We start from the raw sequence: 20,849 nt of genomic DNA, 5'->3' as shown, positions 1-20,849 counted from the left end.
TAACTTATGGGACCAAAATGTAACCAACAAATAACTTAAGGGACCAAATCATTAATTAAGCCTAAATTAATATAATAAGCCAATAAGGAATGAACCAAATTCCATTTCAAAACAACATATAATTCCATTGTCTAATCAATACCTCCTGAATTGTCAAAGGCGTCAACTATATTCCTTCTTCTTAGTCTTGTTGCTGTTCCCAATTTTCTTTCAACATATGATGATATTTTTTCTTTACTTCCCAATATAAATACTCACAAGTTTTGAACCTTTTTTTTCCATTCATTCATTTCTAATATACACTCACTCTCTCCTTCACATAACACTACACATAAAATTCATAGCATTAAACTTATTTACATCTTTGTGCATATTGTGCAGTGAAGACAGAATCAATCAACAACATCAACAAAATCATCATAAGTTTTTTATTTGTGAAAGATTAATTGATAATCAATTATGGCAGAAGAACAATTTCAAGCAAGTGGAAATTGGTGGGATACACCAGCTAGAAATATGAGGTTTGAAAGTGTTGAACAACAACAACAACAACAATCTTCTTCCTTTGGAGGTTGGCAGCAGCAGCAACAACAACATCATGAGACTATGTCTGCTTCGGGTAGTTCTTCCGTGGTTTTCCATGATACTACTCAAAAGCTTCAACCTTCAGATTCTTCAACTTCAAACAATGACTCCAACTTGCATATGATGGGTTTAGGACTTTCTGCACAAAACATTGATTGGAATCAAGCATCTATACTGTAAGTTTCTTCTTTCTCAAGATAAAGAAAAGTAATAGAACTCGAACTTGTTCGTGAACCAAACAAGTCAAACTATACACAAGTTAACTTCAATTCATTTACTTAACAAGCTCACTTTTAAGCTTAAGTTCGAAAAAAAAATTCTTAATGAATCCAATTTCACATGTTAATTATCAAATACAATCTCACAATTTTTTTAGTTGGTTTAGTTCATTTACCAACTATAAATTAAAGAATAACACACCTAAAGTTGCAATTTTATTTTAATAAAGTAGGATCTTTCTTTTTCTTCATGCTATCTTAGAAAAAGAGAATAAATTTTGAGGTAAAAAGGGTAGTAAAGTAACTAATTTTTTGTGTTGGATTTGATGCAAATGATATAGAAGAAATGAGAAGGCTTCAGAAGGTAGTTTCAGGTCTATGCTTCAAGAGAATTTGAACTCAACAAGCACAAATTTTGAGCAAGAAACTAGTGGAATTGGAGTTGGACTAACTCATCAAGTTAATTGGAGACAAGAAAAGTTATTCTCTAATGAATCTTCAAGCAATGAATTCAAGCAAGTGAATAGAGGTTTCTCTTTGGATCAACCACAGTTTAGTCCTCAATATAGTTCCGGCGATAGTAACATGATAAGCCAAATGGATTCTTCAGCTTTATATGGTAACCCTTCAATGTTACAAGGACTTTTAGGAACTGAAACAAATCAAATTCAACCTCAACATGGTAATTCATTCGAGAATCGTTCCATGAATTTTCCATACTCATCAACAAGCTATGGTTTGAGTACAAACGAGTTAATTCCTTCTTGGTCTAAAGTATCTCATCAAAATCAAAAACAACATCAACAACCAAACAACCAATTGCATTTCACCAATAATGCTCCATTTTGGAATGCTTCAGAGACTACTATTAAGGATGCTTCATCCAGCTTCTTGCCCCCATTTACAACACCAAATTTTGGTGCACAAACAAAGGTATTAATATTATCATAATTATACAACATTTTTGCACATTTTTTTATCTATTTATATAACATATCATTAACACCTAACTGATGATATATTAATATACTATAAGCTATTAGTCTGAATAAAAAAGCATAAACTAGTAGGAATAAATTTGAATTTCATTTGTGTAGTGATGATTTTGCAGAATATATCTGAAGGTAGGGACTCAAGTGCTATGGTGAAAAAAAGTGGGAGTGAGCCTGCACCAAAAAGGTCCAAAAATGAAACCCCATCACCTTTGCCAGCTTTTAAGGTACAATAAATGCAACTAACCTTTTAACACCAAAGGGAAGCTAGTTAGCTTTAAACTTTTGTCTTTAATTTCATATATCTTTACTCTTTTTTATGTACTTTCATTTTATATTTTTTGTTTTTCTTCAGTCCAAAAATTATAATGGATATAAACATGTACTGTATCTTTTGTTCTTAGGTGAGAAAAGAGAAGATGGGGGACAGAATCACTGCACTTCAACAATTGGTTTCACCTTTTGGAAAGGTGAGCAAGGTTATGATACAATATAGAAGAAAATTATCATTTTCTTCTGTGTATTAATGATATAAATCATAGTTTTAAATTTCGGTTGTAGATGCAAAGTGAATTTCGATATTAAGGAAAAATACGTACGAATGTGTCCGATGTGGTTAAAATTATCATTGTAATACCGTTGCAAAAATTTCTAAAACCTTTATATTAAAGCTGCAAAAATACGAACAAATGTGACCGATGTGGTTAAAATTATCATTGTAATACCGTTGCAAAAACTTCTAAAACCTTTATATTAAAGCTGCAAAAATACGAACAAATGTGACCTATGTGGTTAAAATTATCATTGCAATACCGTTGCAAAAACTTCTAAAACCTTTATATTAAAGCTGCATATGTGGTTTCAGAATGCAATTTTGAACTATGATATTATTTTCTAATGTTGGTTATTGAATTTAATTTAAAAATCTGTTTGCTATGTTGAGTCAGACTGATACAGCCTCAGTGCTCTCTGAAGCAATTGAATATATCAAATTCCTCCATGAACAAGTGACTGTAAGCCTCTTTTCCCATTATTTACTATTTTTCTAAAAGCTTATAATGTTAACAAAATTTTCATCTTACTAATTTTCTCTTTGATTTCTACAGGTTTTAAGCACCCCATATTTGAAAAGTGGAGCTCCAATCCAGCATCATCAGGTAAAATATATAGATACAATAGTAGAAAAGTGAATGCTAAAGAAAGTGTTAAAAAGATAGTATTCATAACGTTTCTCATAAATAAAAATATTTTTCATATCTCGTTTTAAAAGTTGACCATATGTGTACTAACCACAAAATCTCTAATATTGTTCGAAACATTCTTTTCAATTGATTGAAATTCATATTGGTTTATCACTTGATGTGAAATCAATTTCTCAAGAAGTGGTGGGATCTGCATGAATTTCATTCAATAATTGAGAAAACGTTGAAAAAAGAATGTTAGAAAGCGTTTTCGCTACATCCAAAGTTTTCCTAATTATATTAATTCATTAATATGACTTAGTTTTTGTTGCTTTTGTAGAGTTTTGGTAAATCTAAGGAAGGAGAGGGTCCAAAGCAGGATCTTAGAAGCAGAGGGCTATGTTTAGTACCAGTTTCTAGTACATTTCCAATGACACATGAACCCACAGTTGAATATTGGACACCAACATTTGGAGGAACTTTCAGATAATTAATAAATGTTTTGAAGAAAAAAAAAAGTGGCACGGAACCAATACTTTGCAACTAGGACAAGTCTTATCACAATACCATGTCAAGTTGGTAATGATATGATGAAAGAAAAGAGACAACACACAAGGCCACATTAATATGTAAAGTTTGTTTATTGCCTCTGCAGAGAAAGTAGAAAATGTGTTTAAAGATGAAGAAAGGGAAATGAAATGATTCTTAGAAAGAGAGGTCATAGAGGAGCCAATTGAAGTCAATTGTATGGAGAATTATGAAGCATTTTTAGGCCAATTTTGGGGACCATTTTGGAGCACATTAATTAAATTGTTGTAATAATTGAAAGATTATATGCTTACAAAAAGTGGGATTATAAGAATGACAAAATTTGCTGAATATAGGGAGGTTCTAATTCTAAACTAGATGAGAAATTGTTGTTGACAAAAAGATAAAGGAGCTTTATTAATTTCTTCTTGTTATATAAAATTGTGATTAGAGGTGAAAGTACCTTTAGTTCAAGTTAAAGAAATCTAATTTGGAGGAATCATTGATATATAGAATTAGAAGAGTGAGTGAGTGAGTGTTGGATATGTTATTTTTGTTTGGAAAACTCACTTTTCAATTGTTTATTTATTTGGAATATGTGAGTGGAAGTCAGAAGGTGGCCCACACTGCCCCTTTCAATTTTTTGTTTCAAAATTTAGTGTAACTTTACATTTTTATGCATACCAACAAAATTAATCATTTTAATATTGTGTATGTATATGTATATTGAAGATGCTTGCACACATGCTTTTGTGCTTTGTAACGAATGGTCACATAGAAGAGCTTCTATTGGAAGCACATGTAAAAAGAAGAGAAAAGCCCATAAATGGTTTTATCTTAGAAGAAGTTCTTGAAATGGTCCTTCTTTTGAATGACGATGAGCAAACGTAATTATTCCTTTTTAATTATTTAGACAAATCTCAAAATGGTCTCTACCTAAGATGGGAGAAACATCCTTTCGTCCTAAATTTTACTCATAAAAAATTAAGGCTTCATTAAATGTTTCATCTATTTTAGGTTTTAAGTTGGTCTCATGTATTTTAAAAGTTTTAAGTTGGTCTTTTACGTTTTAAAGATTTTAAGTTGGTCCAAAACGTTACTCACGTTGGAATAAGTTGGTCTCTTACGCAACATGATATTGAGTTTAATAAAACAAAAAAATTAAAAAAAAACTTTTAAATCCGGTTTTCTAAATAAGGTAAATTTCATCACCCATATTATTGACCGAATGTTTAAACGGTTAAGTGATGGAAGCGACTAACTTATTTCAACGTGAGTAACGTTTTGAACCAACTTGAAATCTTTAAAACGTAAGGGACCAACTCGAAACTTTTAAAATATAAGGGACCAACTTGAAACTTAAAATAAACATAAGGGACCAAACATGCAATTAAGCCAAAAATTAATTTGCAACATATGTAAAGGATAAAAATATTAAAATAAAAGTGCAACAAACACAAATGTTCAGTTTTTTCCTTTATCATTTAAAAAGTGTAACAAACTAAATGAATGTGTCTATACTTACTTTTCCATTATCTTGATTATACCATTACACAACAATTTTTTCTATAATAAAGATTGTTGTTGGTGTCATATAAATAAAAAATTTGATTAGATTTTTTTGTTATATTGTTGTTTTCATTGAAATAGATAATCATGATTAGTTTGATTTGTTATAATTTGAAAGCAAAAAATATTTATATTATTACTTTTAATCAAAATCAAAATTTCTTAAAAAAACACCGTTCATAATTTTCAAACGTTGGCACAATAAAAAGAGCGGAAAGACGGGCACATGAATAGATTTTTGTTTGTTTGCGATGGTGTATGAATTGGCATGTTCACCGAATTGTACTCAAGTAATAAAGTGGTAAGTTATCGTCTCCATAAGGATTTTCGTTCAACTCGAGTAATTATATAAATTTAGTTAAAAGTAAAAGAATTAAGAAAAGATGAATGTGATTGCATTAATTGTCTTGTACGATGCGAGATTAGGTTTTGTCATTCGAAATTTAACGGCGATTAGGGAATCCTTGAATCCCCCTCTGTCTTTGTTGGAATTAACTCGGTAGATTATCGAGTTTATGATATGTATATCAGTTTAAGAAATTAGAACATGACCCAATGATGAATTAGTGGAAGCTTTATTTTAATATCGTCTCAATATAACCCGTTATAATGGCGGGGTTCCCTTAAGATGAGTCATAACCCTAGCATCTCTATCCTTCAACCAACGAGATCTTGATCTTTGAAACATGTGAGCATCTTTAACCTTTAATATAGTCCACAAATCAAAGCAAGATTTAATCCTATAATCTGCTTCCTCTAAAGTAAGGACACTCTTTACAACCTTTAAACCAAGGATCTTAATCTACTCCACAAACTTGAAATCTTAAACTCCAAATTACCAAAAACCTCAACATTCCACATTTTCGGCTCAAATTTGAGTCTCTTCAATTTTTCACTCAATCTAATAGCAACCACCCTACCAACTCTCTAGATCCCCAACTATAAGCAACAATCTCAGAATACCCGGATGATCCAACAAAAAAGTATTGAACCTAAAAGGCTTGGGAGCCCAAAGGTGACTAGAATATATCGGCGGCAAAGAATAATGATAAGATACATCTTTTTACAAAGCCCACGTACATGCCACCCCCAACTATCCCACCAACCATCGAAACCAAGACACGATCAAGCTTGCTCATAGCCCTCCCGTTCAGCCTAACCAAAGTATAACACCACCCTAACAAAGGAACATCAAAAAGACCCATTCAATAATACTTCTTATGTTTCTTTACTTTAAAATAATACTTATATAATAATTCAATACTAGCGGGTTTGGTCCGTGAATCCACAATGCGAGTTCAAAACATAGATCCAATATTTGATGGTCGGATTAGGCAAGTGTACCAAATCATTTACCGGGTAATAAAGTGATTAGAGTATCATATCCACAGGGAAATGAAATAAAGGAGTAAAGGGTTAGAAATTGCAATTGTTATCGGTTTGCAACGAGCAAGTTCCCTATTTTGGTTGTAGAAAAGTAAGCAGGCGTTTACGATTCTTCGATTCCCCTATTAATTTGTTGAAATTAAATAACATTCGTGTGGCATTTAGTTATTATAAGTAGACTATAAAAGTAAGTTCATGGGACATTCTAACCTAATCGGTTCGTCAAGTTGCACTGCCGATTGCACGGTGATCCTTACGTGTTGGGTCTTACTCACTCGGTTGATTTAGGTATATGCTTTCGATGTTGAGTTGCACCCGATGGTCACACGGTGATCCTTACGTGTGGGGTCTTACTCCCTCAAAGGTAATTGAAACATAGACTTAAGTTGGCTTTCCTAAATTTCCAAAGGTATGGTGGCCGGTGTTCCTAAAGGTTTTCCCATCTATGGATCTTAGGAGTTCATAGCACACTCTCCCTCTCCGTAGTTCTACAAACGGGCAGCCCTATCGGTGTCTTCCTTACCAAGGGTTGAAGAGAATGGCTCTACTTGGCTCCGTTCACTTCCCAAAGTCACTTGTTTCCTCAATTAATAACTAGTTACATCCTAGGTTCGGCGAGATTTTACTCAATATTAGTAATGTCACCTTCTAAGTACTTACTACTAGGGTCAACTCGTTTTCTTCGTATCTTTCATCTAGTTACTAACTAATTACTTCCTAGATACACAGATATAAATATCAAAATATAAATATCAATATTAGGCCCAATCACTACCTAAGTGTCTAAACTAGGGTTGCGCTTCTATGGAAATAAATATAACATAATAAAACTAAATAGCGAACAAAAAATAACTAAATAAACGACATTAAATTAAATATTTATCCAAAAATAGAGGTTCATCTTAGAACCCTCGCCTATAAAGATTTAGTTACACATGGTAACTAAAGACAAATTACAAAAAGATAAAAACATACTCTAGAAAAATAAGGAGAAGATAAAAAAAAACTCCTCCCCGAAGCTACTAGAATCGCCTTCCCTTGAACTGTTTCGGTTATGAACGAGAAATTATGAATGAAGTAGGCGGTATTTAGGGAAGTTTCCACCTAAACTTGGGCTAAAGCTCGCGGGCTTACGGGGAAAAAACGTCGCAAAATTGCGACTTTTTCAGCAAGGTTGAATGCACGAGGCGCACAGGCATCCATGTTCCTAGAGCACCATTCCATGAGCCAAGCGCATGTTCCTGGTTGCTCCATGCTCCGAGCGCATGTGCCTAAATGCTGCTTCTTCCCATGTTTAGGTATTTGCTTCTATGTAAGTTGTTTTGGAACATGGGAACAAAATTCCTCTCTTTGTAAAGTCTTTCGAGGCCTCTTGAATCTTCATTCTTTGTCTTCCCAAGGACCCATAAATATTTAAATGTATATGCTTTCCGATTTGCATGATTTCTTCGTGAATTAAGTAACAACCCATTTTTCGCTAGAATTATTTTAATTATTTATTATGTGTGTTTATATGTGTTTGTATGTGATTAATTGTCTCTGTGCGTATTTTATTAGGGATTGGTGGATTTTTGACCTAGAATGGTAATTTAGTCATTTTTAGACTCAGAGGTATTTTGGTCATTTTGTGAGCAATGGTAAGTTAGTCATTTTATTAGAAGGTTATTTTTGGTGTTTTGGTGAGAATAATTAATTTTACAAAGTTACTAGTGAGATGGGGTAATTATTTAGAAATGATAATTATTTGTTATTTTGATGGTTTAAGTGTGTTGTAACTTAGGTGAATGAAAATTGCTTTTTTAACAATGAATACTTCCTATTGACACAAGTAAATGACGTTTTTACCCCTAGCGGTTGTTAACTACCGTTGGGAAAACCGTCGACGGATGCTTAACGCATTTGGACCTAGCGGTTGTTAGCGTCGTTGCAATGTTAATGATATGAACGCGAAACTTCCGATTCTGGTTCCGTAACAAATGCAACACAAACGTCAAATTTTAATCAAAATCTCCCAATCCTCATTTGCTCGAAAATCATCCTAATTTCTTCAAGTAAATCACAAGTAAGTTCTTTTCTTCCTATTTACATGCAATGTAGTTTGTTTAGGGTGTTAGTTTTCATAATTTTGAGCAAAATGTTAGTTTTAGGTTAGGTTAGAAAAGTGCAAATTATGCATGATTTAGATGCTTTGATCGATTGTTTATGCCGACATTGTTGTTTAGAGTAGGTTTAGGTACAATGTAGTTGAATTTGATGTTGAATTAACACTAATTGTGCTAGTATTTTAAAATGCACTTAAGGTGTTTGATGAAATGCCTAAGGCTTTGTTTGCGAGTTTGGAGGGGAAGGGAGGGGAAGGCTTGGGAAAAAAGGAATGAGCAAGTGGATGAAATAGATGAAAATGGAAGGGGAGGGTTTTGGGGGGTTAAATTTTCTTCATAATACTAAACCCTCCTCATTTGGGGGAACGAAAAAATTGTATTGGAGGAGAGTTTTGGGGGGTTTTGGAGGGTTTACATGAATTCTTCAAATTTAATCTATGTTGTTATATTATTTTTAAAATTGAGAATATAGTAATCATATGCATTAATTTATCATTCTCTAAAAACCTACTCTTTTAATTTTTTTTGAAAGATTTCTCCATTTTTCGTCATATTTTCCACCCCTAGAAGCCTTCCCTTCCCCTCCCTCCAAACTCGCAAACAAAGCCTAAGTGAAATAATCTTGCTTTTTTTGTGATTTTTTTTTCCAAATATGTTAAATTTAATAATGTATATATGTTATAATTATTATAATGTTGGATTTTGACAACATTATACTTTATAAAGAACTTAAAACTACGTGAGTAATACATGTTTTTGTACAATGTTACCGTGTTACGGATTCAATATATTATTAACTAGTGGGAAGGTGATTAAAATGTTCATGATTGATAGTCACATTTGTAAATATGAGATGTTTTAAAATCTTTGTGTATGTGTACTTCTAAATTTTCTTTGGTAAATGAATGTAATGAATTGAGTTAATACATAGATTTGAGTTATGCCGTCTAAAGTTAAAAGTTCTATGAGTATAGTTATCTTGATATGTATTGCTACAACCGGTAGTGAATTTTTCAGGTGGAGGTATATAATGTGAATATGTGATATGCCTCTTGTAACACCCCGTTTTTCCAGCATAAATAAATATAAAGAATATCACAGGTTTTTTTTTTCATCATAAACGGAGCATCACATTTAACTTACAAAATTTTCCACAAATATATAGGACAAAATGCCACTTATTAAAAACAATATGCTTTTATAAAAAATCCAACAATCATGCAGCGGAAATAGTTTTCAACATATTATAATAATCTTTGGCTCTTAAGGCCACAACATCTTAAATAGTTCTCATGAAAAATAGTTCAACAATGCTTAATAGGAAATACGTAACAAGGAAACATGCGACAAAAACAATCTCCATCCCGTTATGTATCGAGCATCCTAGACGACACGGCGGAGATTACTCATAACTGCACTAATCTTGGTCACATGCAAGTTACTCATACGAAGAGCAACATTTCCAAGCGAAGGGGTGAGATACATAATCAAAAATAATAAGCATGTAATTCATCAATGGAATTTAACAACGTAACTACAACATTTAGAAACTTATTACTTCACATAACTCTTCATTAACAACTCATTGATAGCAATCAATTTAACAACAACAAAGAACAACAACAACATAGACATCGACGACACCAACTCGACTATGCAACATCATCAACTTAACAACTCAATAGAATGCAAAATGCATGTGGTACCAATCAGGGCAATAAGCCCCCAACATATAGAGCACAAAGGGTTCACCGGGGCATAAACCCTCAAATTTAATTGAGCATAAGCTCCCGGGGCATGAGCCCTCAACTTTAGTAGAGTATAAACTCTCGGGGCATAAGCCCTCAACTTTAGTATGCATGGACCTAACGACCAACCACTTAACAATCTTGGATGACAACAACATTAACCACAAGGACAACCATGACAACATACGCATTACCAAAACTTAGGCATAACAACTTGAATGGCATAAGCAACATGACATTATACAACATACAATAATCATATAATATATTCCAACCTATCAACAACAATAGCAACATATACATTAATCAATTACTTACATATCAAACCAAGTTAGATTCATCACAACATAGATTAAATACTTATAAACATCTTAATTAAACTCATAGTACTCAAGCTTGAAGTTTGGAGACAATCTATAAGTTTTGGGTTAGTTTTCATAAAATTTCACTAAGACATCCTTAGAGTATTTTCATCATATCTTAAGATCTAAAAATCTTTTTCAAGCCAAATCAAAGCCACTAGAAAGCTAACTCAATTATCTACAACTTTCATGTTTACACCAAAAGCCAGTTCGGAACAGAAATGGGTGAAAAAGACGCAAGAATGCGAAACGGGGGATGTTGTCAAATCGGAGTACGATTTGGAAAATCGGAGCACGATTTTACGGGTCAAAATTAGCATTTTCATTCGTAAATAATTGGAGCACAATTTGACAAAATCGGAGCACGATTTGGCACAGGTTGTTACGATTTTTACACCATTTTTCACCTCAAAAACCCAATTTTCAATCACCCAAACCCCAAATTTGATAGGGAACATTGCCTATGATCATTCTAAGACACGAACATCAATTCAACACAACAATTCATGGGAAATTCATGCACTTTCAACAATTAAATTCATAATTCAAAGACCTAATTTCTCAAACAACAAAGCTATGAACAACAAGATAAGATTAACCCTAATCCCCAAAACTCACAACCTACAACTTTTGTCAAACCCAATTTCGAAGAACATACTTAAGATTAGAGAATATGAATGCCACCCTTACCTTAATTCGACGGATAGCAAGGTTCGAGTTTCTCCTTCTCGGGTTCTTCTCCTCCCTCTAGGTTTCTCCAAAACTTGTTTCTACGTGAAAACGTATTCCGACATGTTTCTCTTTTTTTTTTAATTTCTAACCACTTCTATTATTTCTACTTATGCCCACTAAACTTTTCTAATTTCAGTTTCAGCCCCTCAAGACCTCTTACTACATTTTTGTCATATTTACTAAATAAACAAAATAAAGCCACTTAAGTAAATATCACATATCACACATAATCATATATATATATATATATATATCAATTTAAATATATAACTCAACTCTAATTTAATAAAATAATTAAAATAAGAAACAAGGCGTTACAACTCTCCCCAACTTATAAAATTTTCGTCCTCGAAAATGTACCTTATGCAAACAATTCTGGATAAGACTCCAACATCTTACTTTCCAATTCCCACGTCAAACTTTCACCGGTCGCTCCTCCCCAAACGACCTTCACATGGGATATCTCTTTGCCTCTAAGCTTCTTCACTCCGCGACCTTCAATTCTCATTGGTAAGGTCTCGACCGTGAGGTTATCTCTAACTTGCACATCGTCTCTAGGAATCACATGAGATGGGTCCGGAACATACTTCCGAAGTTGCGACACATGAAACACATCATGTAAATTCGAAAGATGCGGCGGCAAACCCACCCTATAAGCAACCGTTCCAATCCTCTACGAAATCTGATACGGACGAATAAACCTCGGAGTCAACTTCTTCGACTTCAATGCACGTCCAACACCGGTCACATGAGTGACTCTCGGAAATACATGATCTCCTTCCCGAAACTCAAGGTCTTTCCTGCTCTTATCATGATAACTCTTTTGTCGACTACGTGACGCTTTCATCTTCTCTTGGATTAACTTAACCTTCTCGGTAGTTTGCTGAACGATATACGGTCCCAAAACTACACTTTCACACGACTCGAACCAACACAGGGGAGTTACGCACCTACGGCCATACAAAGCTTCGAATGGTGCCATTCCAATGCTAGAATGGTAGCTGTTATTGTACGTGAACTCTATCAACGGAAGATGACTATCCCAAGTTCCTCCTTAATCAAGTACACGAGACCCTCGGTAAGTCTTCTAACGACCGAATCGTTCTCTCCGACCGACCATCTGTTTGCGGATGATACGCCGAACTCAACCTCAATCTAGAACCCAAAGCCTCTTGCAAACTCTTCCAAAATCTAGAAGTAAACATTGGATCTCTATCCGACTCAATGCTCGACGGAACACCATGTAGCTTCACTATCTCACGAATATAAATCTCCGCCAACCGAGACACGGGAAAGCGATGTTAATCGGAATGAAATGAGCCGACTTCGTCAATCTGTCCACAATCACCCATATCGCGTCATGCCCTCTTGGAGTGTTCGGAAACCTTGTCACAAAACCCATGGATATACTATCCCACTTCCACTCTTGCACATCTAAAGGTGTCATCAACCCGGCGGGTTTCGATGCTCAACTTTTGACTTACCGAAAAGTCAAGCATGCATACACAAATTGTGCCACATCACGTTTCAAACCGAGACCACCAAAACAATTTCTTCAAATCGTGATACATTTTAGTAGCTCCCGGATGAATACTTAAGCTACTTCTATGGCTTTCTTCAAGAATCATCTTCTTCATCTCGTCATTATCGGGAATACAAATTCTATCTCTAAATTGCAATACTCCCCGAACATCTACTTTGAAGTCACTATCTTACGCACTGGTTACTACCAATCAACAAATCCACAAACTTCACATCCGCTTTACGTCGTGCTTCTTTAATATTGTCTAAAAATTTACTATTTATCCTCAACATACCCAACTTTACACTACGAGGTGACAATTCACAAACCAAACTCAGGTCACTAAAGCTGCTCTAACGGCTCCAACTCTTTGACCATCATAGCGGACATATGCAAGTTTTTCCTACTTAAGGCATCTCGCAACAACATTAGCTTTTCTGGATGGTAATTCAATCCAAAGTCATAATCTTTTAACAATTCAAGTCGGCTTCGCACCTCATATTCAATTTCTTCGATCAAACAAATACCTTAAGCTCTTATGGTCCTTTGAACACTTCAAATGCCGGAACCGTACAAATAATGCCTCCAAATCTTAAGCACAAAAACTACCGCGGCTAACTCTAAATCATGAGTAGGATAATTTCTTTCATGAATCCGCAACTGTCTCGATGCATAAGCCACCACCTTATTATCTTGCATAAGCACACCGCCTAAACCTAACTTGGATGCATCACAATACACAACAAAAGGTTCATCTAGCTTGGGTAGAATCAAAGCCGGAGCTGTCGTCAACCGTCGCTTTAATTCATTAAAACTATTCTCACGTTGAACATCCCACACAAAAGTTTTCCCTTTATAGGTCAATTGAGTTAACGGAAGTGCTAACTTAGAAAATCCTTCTATAAACCTGCGGTAATAACCTCGCTAATCCCAAAAAGCTTCTAATCTCGATAACCGACTTAGGAGTCTCCCATTGTGACATTGCATCAATTTTAGACGGATCCACCGCAATACCTTTATCGGATATAATGTGGCCAAGAAAACTTACTTCATTCAGACGGAATTCACACTTTGATAACTTAGCATACAACTTCTTCTCCTTTAGCACTTGTAAAACAATCTTCAAATGTTCGGCATGTTCTTCTTCGGACTTAGAGTATATCAAAATATCATCGATGAACACAACCACGAAACGATCTAAGTAAGAATGAAAAGCTTGCGGTTCATGTACTCCATAAATACACCTGGTGCATTGGTAACACCGAAAGGCATCACCGTATATTCATAATGTCCATAACGTGTTCTAAAAGCCATCTTCTGCATATCTTCATCTTTCACCTTAATCGATGGTAACCCGACCTTAAATCAATCTTGCTAAACACACGTGCACCCACCAAGCTGATCCATCAAATCATCAATTCTTGGAAGTGGATACCTATTCTTTATCATCACTTTGTTCAACTGTCTATAATCAATACACAATCTCATGCTACCATCCTTCTTCTTCACTAACGATACCGGTGCTCCCCATGGTGAAACACTCGGTCTTACAAACTTCTTATCTAGCAAATCCTCTAACTTGTTTCTTCAACTCGGCTAACTCGAAAGCCGACATACGGTAAGGTGACATAGACACCGGCTTCGTACTGGAACAAGATCAATAGCAAATTCTACTTCTCTCTCCGGTGGCACATCGGGAATCTCATCGGGAAAAACTTCGGGAAATTCACACACGACTTGCAACTTATCAATCCTTTGCTTGATTCTCAATCGACAAGGACGCCATCAAGGAAAACAACTGATTTTCATCATGCATCAAGCTTGTTTTAGGCGCTTAGTAGTCAAGAACTCAACTTTACTCTCTTCTTCCACGGAAGAAAAATACACCGACTTATTGAAACAATTAATGTGAACACGGTTATACTCCAACCGGTTCATACCAAGGATTACATCCATTCCACTCAAAGGTAAACAAACTAAATCAACTTCGAAATCCCCACCAAACATTGACAAAGGACATTTCGGACACACTAGAGAAGTAATCACCGAACCCTTAGATGGAGTTTCGACAACCATTTCCACTGTTCATAAAAGACATATCAAGACCCAACTTAGTAACACAATCGGCGGCAATAAAACAATGCGTAGCACCGGTATCAATAATAGCAATTAAAGGAATACTATTAATGAAACATGTACCTCTAATCAACCGGTCCTCATTCTCTGTTTGCATACCGGTCAAGGCAAACATCTTCCCATTAACTTTGAGTCTTTTTAGGCTTCTTGCACTTGCGATCCAATATGGCCTTCTTCATTGCGGTTGAAGCACACAATGTCACCACGCTTGCATTCTATAATAGTATGCCCCTTCTTACCACATCTAAAACACCGTTTCACATCCCCGATACAAGCATTACTCTTGTGGCCTTTCTCACCACAGTATAGCAAACAACTTCGGCGGGAGTATCTTTCTTTCTAGGCCTCCTTTCATCATTCACCCTTTGTTTACCCTTATCGGCGAAGCTAATCGTATGGCTTAGGACGACTTTGTTGATTCTTATTATTCCTCTCGTTCATGATCTTATAATGAGCCTTCGTATCTTCCTCATAGATTCTGCATTGTTGCTCACCAATTCGGAGAAATTACGGATCTTACGATATCCAATGGCTCGTTTGATCTCTCGCACGTAAGCCATTCTCGAATTTGATGCACTTAGAGAACTCGGCATTCTCGGTAGTATAGTGTGGATAAAATTTAGCCGGCTCCACAAACTTAGCAACATACTCGATCACCGACATGTCTCCTTGCTTCAACTCAAGGAACTCGATCTCTTTCTTCCCGCGGACATCTTACGGGAAGTACTGTTCAGGAACTCTCTCCTAAACACGGGCCATGTAACAGCGGCGCCCCATTCTCAAAGACGGGTTGGACACTAACCCACCCGTCATCGGCTTCCTCGGTCGGCATATGTGTGCCAAAACGCACCATCGAACATCGTTACATTGCATAACTGCGAAAATCCTCTCAACTTCTTTGAGCCACGTACGAGCTCCATCATGGCCATACCTTCCCTTGAACGTAGGTGGTTGATTCCTCAAAAACGTTTCTAGCATCCTAACTCCTTCATTACCACCGGCATTATGCTTTCGTCCCACCACTTGAGCCATTGCTTGTAATGCGCAGTCAGAGCGACATCATTTCTTCCATCCGTCTTAATTCTCTACACGACAAACAACAATCCGAACATCATAATAATGGTATTCCAAGCTGTTAGAAGACACTACTCGACTCAACTACTTGGCCGGACGGACCGACTGCTCCGATACCAATTGTAACACCCCGTTTTCCCGGCATAAATAAATATAAAGAATATCGAGTTTTTTTTCATCATAAATGGAGCTTCACATTCAACTTACAAAATTTTCCACAAATATAAATAGGACAAAATGCCACTTATTAAAAACAATGTTGCTTTTATTAAAAAAATCCAACAATCAAGCGGCGGAAATAGTTTTCAACATATTATAATAATTTTTGGCTCTTAAGGCCACAACATCAACATCTTAAATAGTTCTCATGAAAAATAGTTCAACAATGCTTAAAAGGAAATACGTAACAATCAAACATGCGACAAAAACAATCCCCATCTGTTACGTATCGAGCATCCAAGACGACACGGCGGAGATTACTCATAACCGCACTAATCTTGGTCACCTGCAAGTTACTCATACGAAGAGCAACATTTCCAAGCAGAAGGGGTGAGATACATAATAAAAAATAATAAGCATGTAATTCATCAATGAAATTTAACAACGTAACTACAACATTTAGCAACTTATTACTTCACATAACTCTTCATTAACAACTCATTGATAGCAATCAATTTAACAACAACAACAACAACAACATAGACATCGACGACACCAACTCGACTATGCAACATCATCAACTTAACAACTCAATAGGAATGCAAAATGCATGTGGTACCAATCGGGGCAATAAGCCCCCAACATATAGAGCACAAAGGGTTCACCAGGGCATAAGCCCTCAACTTTAATTGAGCATAAGCTCCCGGGGCATGAGCCCTCAACTTTAGTAGAGTATAAACTCTCGGGGCATAAGCCCTCAACTTTCGTATGCATGGACCTAACGACCAACCACTTAACAATCTTGGATGACAGCAACATTAACCACAAGGACAACCATGACAACATACGCATTAACACAACTTAGGCATAATAACTTGAATGGCATAAGCAACATGACATTATACAACATACAATAATCACATAATATATTCCAACCTATCAACAACAATAGCAACATATACATTAATCAATTACTTACATATCAAACCAAGTTAGATTCATCACAACATAGATTAAATACTTATAAACATCTTAATTAAACTCATAGTACTCAAGCTTTGAAGTTTGGAGACAATCTATAAGTTTTGGGTTAGTTTTCATAAAATTTCACTAACACCTCCTTAGAGTATTTTCATCATATCATAAGATCTAAAAATCATTTTCAAGCCAAACCAAATCCACTAGAAAGCTAACTCAATTATCTACAACTTTCATGTTTACACCAAAAGCCAGTTCGGAACAGAAATGGGTGAAAAAGACGCAAGAACGCGAAACGGGGGATGCTGTCAAATCGGAGTACGATTTGGAAAATCGGAGCACGATTTTACGGGTCAAAATTATCATTTTCATTCGTAAATAATCGGAGCATGATTTGACAAAATCGAAGCACGATTTGGCACAAGCTGTTACGATCTTTACACCATTTTTGACCCCGATGATAAAACTAATATTGATATGTTTTTTTTATGAAATGTCGAAGTTGAATGATTCTAAGTTTGAATTTTTATGAATTCCCAAGTAAAATTTGTTACATGTTAAATGCCTTAAAAGTATATAGTTTTTAAGGAAATGCTTAGATACATTCAACTTAGGGATATGCCTAAGTAAAATTTGGTACATGTTAAATGCCTTAAAAGTATATATTTTTAGGCAACTTATTTGTGTTTTTTAAATTTGTTTTGAACAGATATGGCTAGGGATGAGGATGAGCGGCGGTGGGTTATTAGAGAGGATAGGATGCGCAAAGATAAAGCGGCGAGTACCGCTAGCGCTCGGAGAGAAAAGGTGGATCAAAACTCGTATGTCCCTAAGACTCGGAAGCGCGGGAACCCGAGGATAGATGGAGAGGGCTCACGGCCACGGGTGGATTACTCCTCCCGGAGTGGTTGATTCGACACTAGCACATGATTATGAATGGGTATGCGGATGAGGGTTTTGTTGGATATGATCGGATGGAGGAGGAGAGAATGTTTTTTTAGCCGCGCGGGGCAGACGAGGCGAGAGGATGAGGATATTGGAGATGATGAGGGGGTGCCGAGAGGATGTTGTGGAGAATTATCTTGAGGCGAGATAATCTAGTTCCCGAGGGTGAGCCCGAGCCTCGGACTCGGCCTACACGATTCTTGGCGACCACCGTGTTGATGGACGCTCGGGCGTGGTTATTCTCTCGCTTGGGGAGATGGGTGTGAGAGACCATGGCATCATGCGCCTGGCTACATGGCTTGGTATGCCAAAGTCTTTCACCCTCTTATTCTCCCACCCGATGAAGGATCTCCTCCCGGGCCGACGAACGTGGAGCGAGATCATAGAGGAGGAGCATGCCGGGGAGATCCACGACACGCCGACGATCATCCGGGATGTGGTGCATATAGGCCGATGATATTGTGGCCGGGCAAGCCGAGATGACTAAAGAGGAGATTGTCCGGGGAGGTGATGCGGATAGCCGGTGCGGTCGCCTAGCCCTTACGTATCGGATTGCTAGGCGGCGCGGGGGGCCGAGGCATGCTAGGCGGCAAGGTTGATTATGATTAGGCTTTTTTTATTACTTTTTGAATTGTGATGAATAATTATGACATGTTCCGTACATTTTGGTATTTCTATGACATTTTACGACATACCTTTATACTATTTCTTGCGTTTTAATTTTATCTCGTTAAATATTATTTTGTACGTACGTTTTAATTTCACGACATATCCTAGTCGTTTACTTTAATTTGCAATTGGATGCAAAAATAGGAAAAATTCTTACGGATAACGTCTTGTCTGCACTTGGTCTAGTTTATCGGTGTGAACAATATTTAGCCGGTAAATGCGCCGGCGCTTTACCCAACGATTGTTAACTACCGTTGTGGGCATTTTAGTATTTTACTTGTGTCAATATGAAGTTTTCATTGTCGGAAAAGCAATTTTCTTGGTGAATTTGTTGGTAAGAATATTGAGCCCATTAAGACAACTAGAAACTTAAGCCCAATTGTGAAGTGACTATATAAACAGAACACTTGTGAGAAAATTAGGTCATTACATTCATTCACTCATTTTACAAACATTTTGAGAGAGAGAGAGATAGGTAGAGAGAGAAAGAGAATCAAGAGGAGAAAAGAGGAGCTCGAGGGAGAGAGCTTGGGATTGAAGGATAGGAGCTAAAGTGAAGTTAAGGTATGGATTCTTGAAGAAGTAGGGGTAAGGCGAATAGTGCTCTTTCATAATTAAGTCATAATCACTCATTTTCAATTCTGGGTTTAAGTGTTTTTGTGATAATTTGTGACCTTTTGTGATTTTGAAAGATGAAATTTGTGCTCCTAATTCATGTGAATTTATGAGTATGATCAACTTCATGAAATTGATGTCGTATGTGCTTAAAAATCATAGTTGTTGTTGTTGTTGAAAAGTTGTTTTGATGATTTTTGCTTAAAGTGATGAAAATGAAGTTGTTGTTGTTGATTGTTGGTGATTCATGCTTACATGCTATGAATGTTGATTGGTTGTTGTTGATGATGATAATTTATGGAAGGGAATAGATAATTTAAGTGATTGTTGTTGTTGTGTTGAATTTAGAGAAAAACAAGTGTTATTGTTGTTGAAACTTGATGTTTATTTTGAAAACTAATTAAATTCATTTTAAGCCATATTGAGAGTTATGGAAAGAACCCATTGGATGTGTTTAAGCCTTGGATGATGACTTTAATGGTTTTGGGAAATTGGGGAATCGAGAATAAGTACTTTTGGGGCGTTTTGGGCAAAAAATCCGAGGCGAGAACACACTAATTAGATTTTATATGTTTTTATTTCCTTTTTAGAACTATTTTACTTCAATTGCAAGTTATTTAATTTCGGGAACAAATATTTGAAAGATTTAGTCTTGGAGCAAAAGAAAGGAGATTTGGAGCTGATTCGGGTTGAAAATACGAAGATTTGGTACAAAAATATGAAGCCTACCAACCGAGAGAGGTTGGTACGGCCCGTGCCTCTAGCCACACTATCGTGCCACCACTTCACACTTTGCCTTTTGCTGCTTTTGCTTCTCCGACAAGCTGCCTATTTAGTTTATTTCGACCTAAAGCCCGTAGTTTCTTGTGGAACTCTCTATTGATGTATTTCTTGGGGCTTATGTAGTTGTAGACTATAAATAGAGCAGCTAGCAAACATATTCATTCATCTTTTGTTCTCTAAAATTAATAAGTGACAATTGTTTCTTTGAATAAAATTTTCCTTTTTATTTATTTATTTTATTTCATGTTCTTCTTCTTCTTCTTCTTCTTCTTCTCTTCCATGTCTACAATGAACATGAGTGAGTAGACTCTTCTTGTCTTGGGATTGTTGGATGAGTCTAATGACCTAATCCCTATCAAACCAAGCCTCGAACCCTAATTTTATGTAAATCTATTTTCTAATCTATTTCACCGTTTTTATAATGAATTAACAATTTTCACATCAATAAAACAAAAGTGGAGGGTTAATACCTGTTATTAATTCATAATTACAAATATCAAGTGAAGTATCGAGAGATGAAGTTTTGATATTGGAACAAGTGAAATTAGACAAGGATTGCGAAACA

The 20,849-nt window shown here is 35.9% G+C and overlaps 1 protein-coding gene and 1 pseudogene across 2 annotated transcripts; one reads left to right on the top strand and one right to left on the bottom strand.

Moving 5' to 3' along the window:
• Window positions 1–280: 280 nt before the first annotated feature.
• Window positions 281–4,003, top strand: LOC146899450 (transcription factor bHLH123-like). Of its 2 annotated transcripts, none has more exons than XM_085733677.1 (7): window positions 281–761; window positions 1,148–1,736; window positions 1,915–2,022; window positions 2,200–2,265; window positions 2,743–2,808; window positions 2,902–2,952; window positions 3,317–4,003. In XM_085733677.1, the coding sequence occupies exons 1-7, from the start codon at window positions 460–462 to the stop codon at window positions 3,464–3,466; spliced, it is 1,332 nt and encodes a 443-aa protein (XP_085589803.1). In that variant the 5' UTR covers window positions 281–459; the 3' UTR covers window positions 3,467–4,003. The 2 variants fall into 2 exon arrangements, with proteins under 2 accessions (XP_085589803.1, XP_085589802.1); XM_085733676.1 differs by having other exon boundaries at window positions 1,145–1,736.
• Window positions 4,004–13,480: 9,477 nt separating this feature from the next.
• Window positions 13,481–16,093, bottom strand: LOC146899449 (uncharacterized; annotated as a pseudogene).
• Between the last annotated feature and the right edge of the window lie 4,756 nt (window positions 16,094–20,849).

This window comes from Medicago sativa, chromosome 8, assembly GCF_051527215.1.
Source record: "Medicago sativa cultivar Bolivia chromosome 8, Bolivia_mono, whole genome shotgun sequence".
NCBI classification, from domain to species: domain Eukaryota; kingdom Viridiplantae; phylum Streptophyta; class Magnoliopsida; order Fabales; family Fabaceae; genus Medicago; species Medicago sativa.
Note: the sequence above shows the minus strand (reverse complement) of the source record. Positions and strands in the feature narration are given on the sequence as shown.

Coding starts and splice junctions, on each gene's coding strand:
- LOC146899450 (XM_085733676.1), top strand. CDS start 460: ATGGCAGAAGAACAATTTCAAGCAAGTGGAAATTGGTGGGATACACCA. Junction 2,023..2,199: donor CACCTTTGCCAGCTTTTAAG/GTACAATAAATG, acceptor TTTTGTTCTTAG/GTGAGAAAAGAGAAGATGGG. Junction 2,953..3,316: donor CTCCAATCCAGCATCATCAG/GTAAAATATATA, acceptor TTGCTTTTGTAG/AGTTTTGGTAAATCTAAGGA.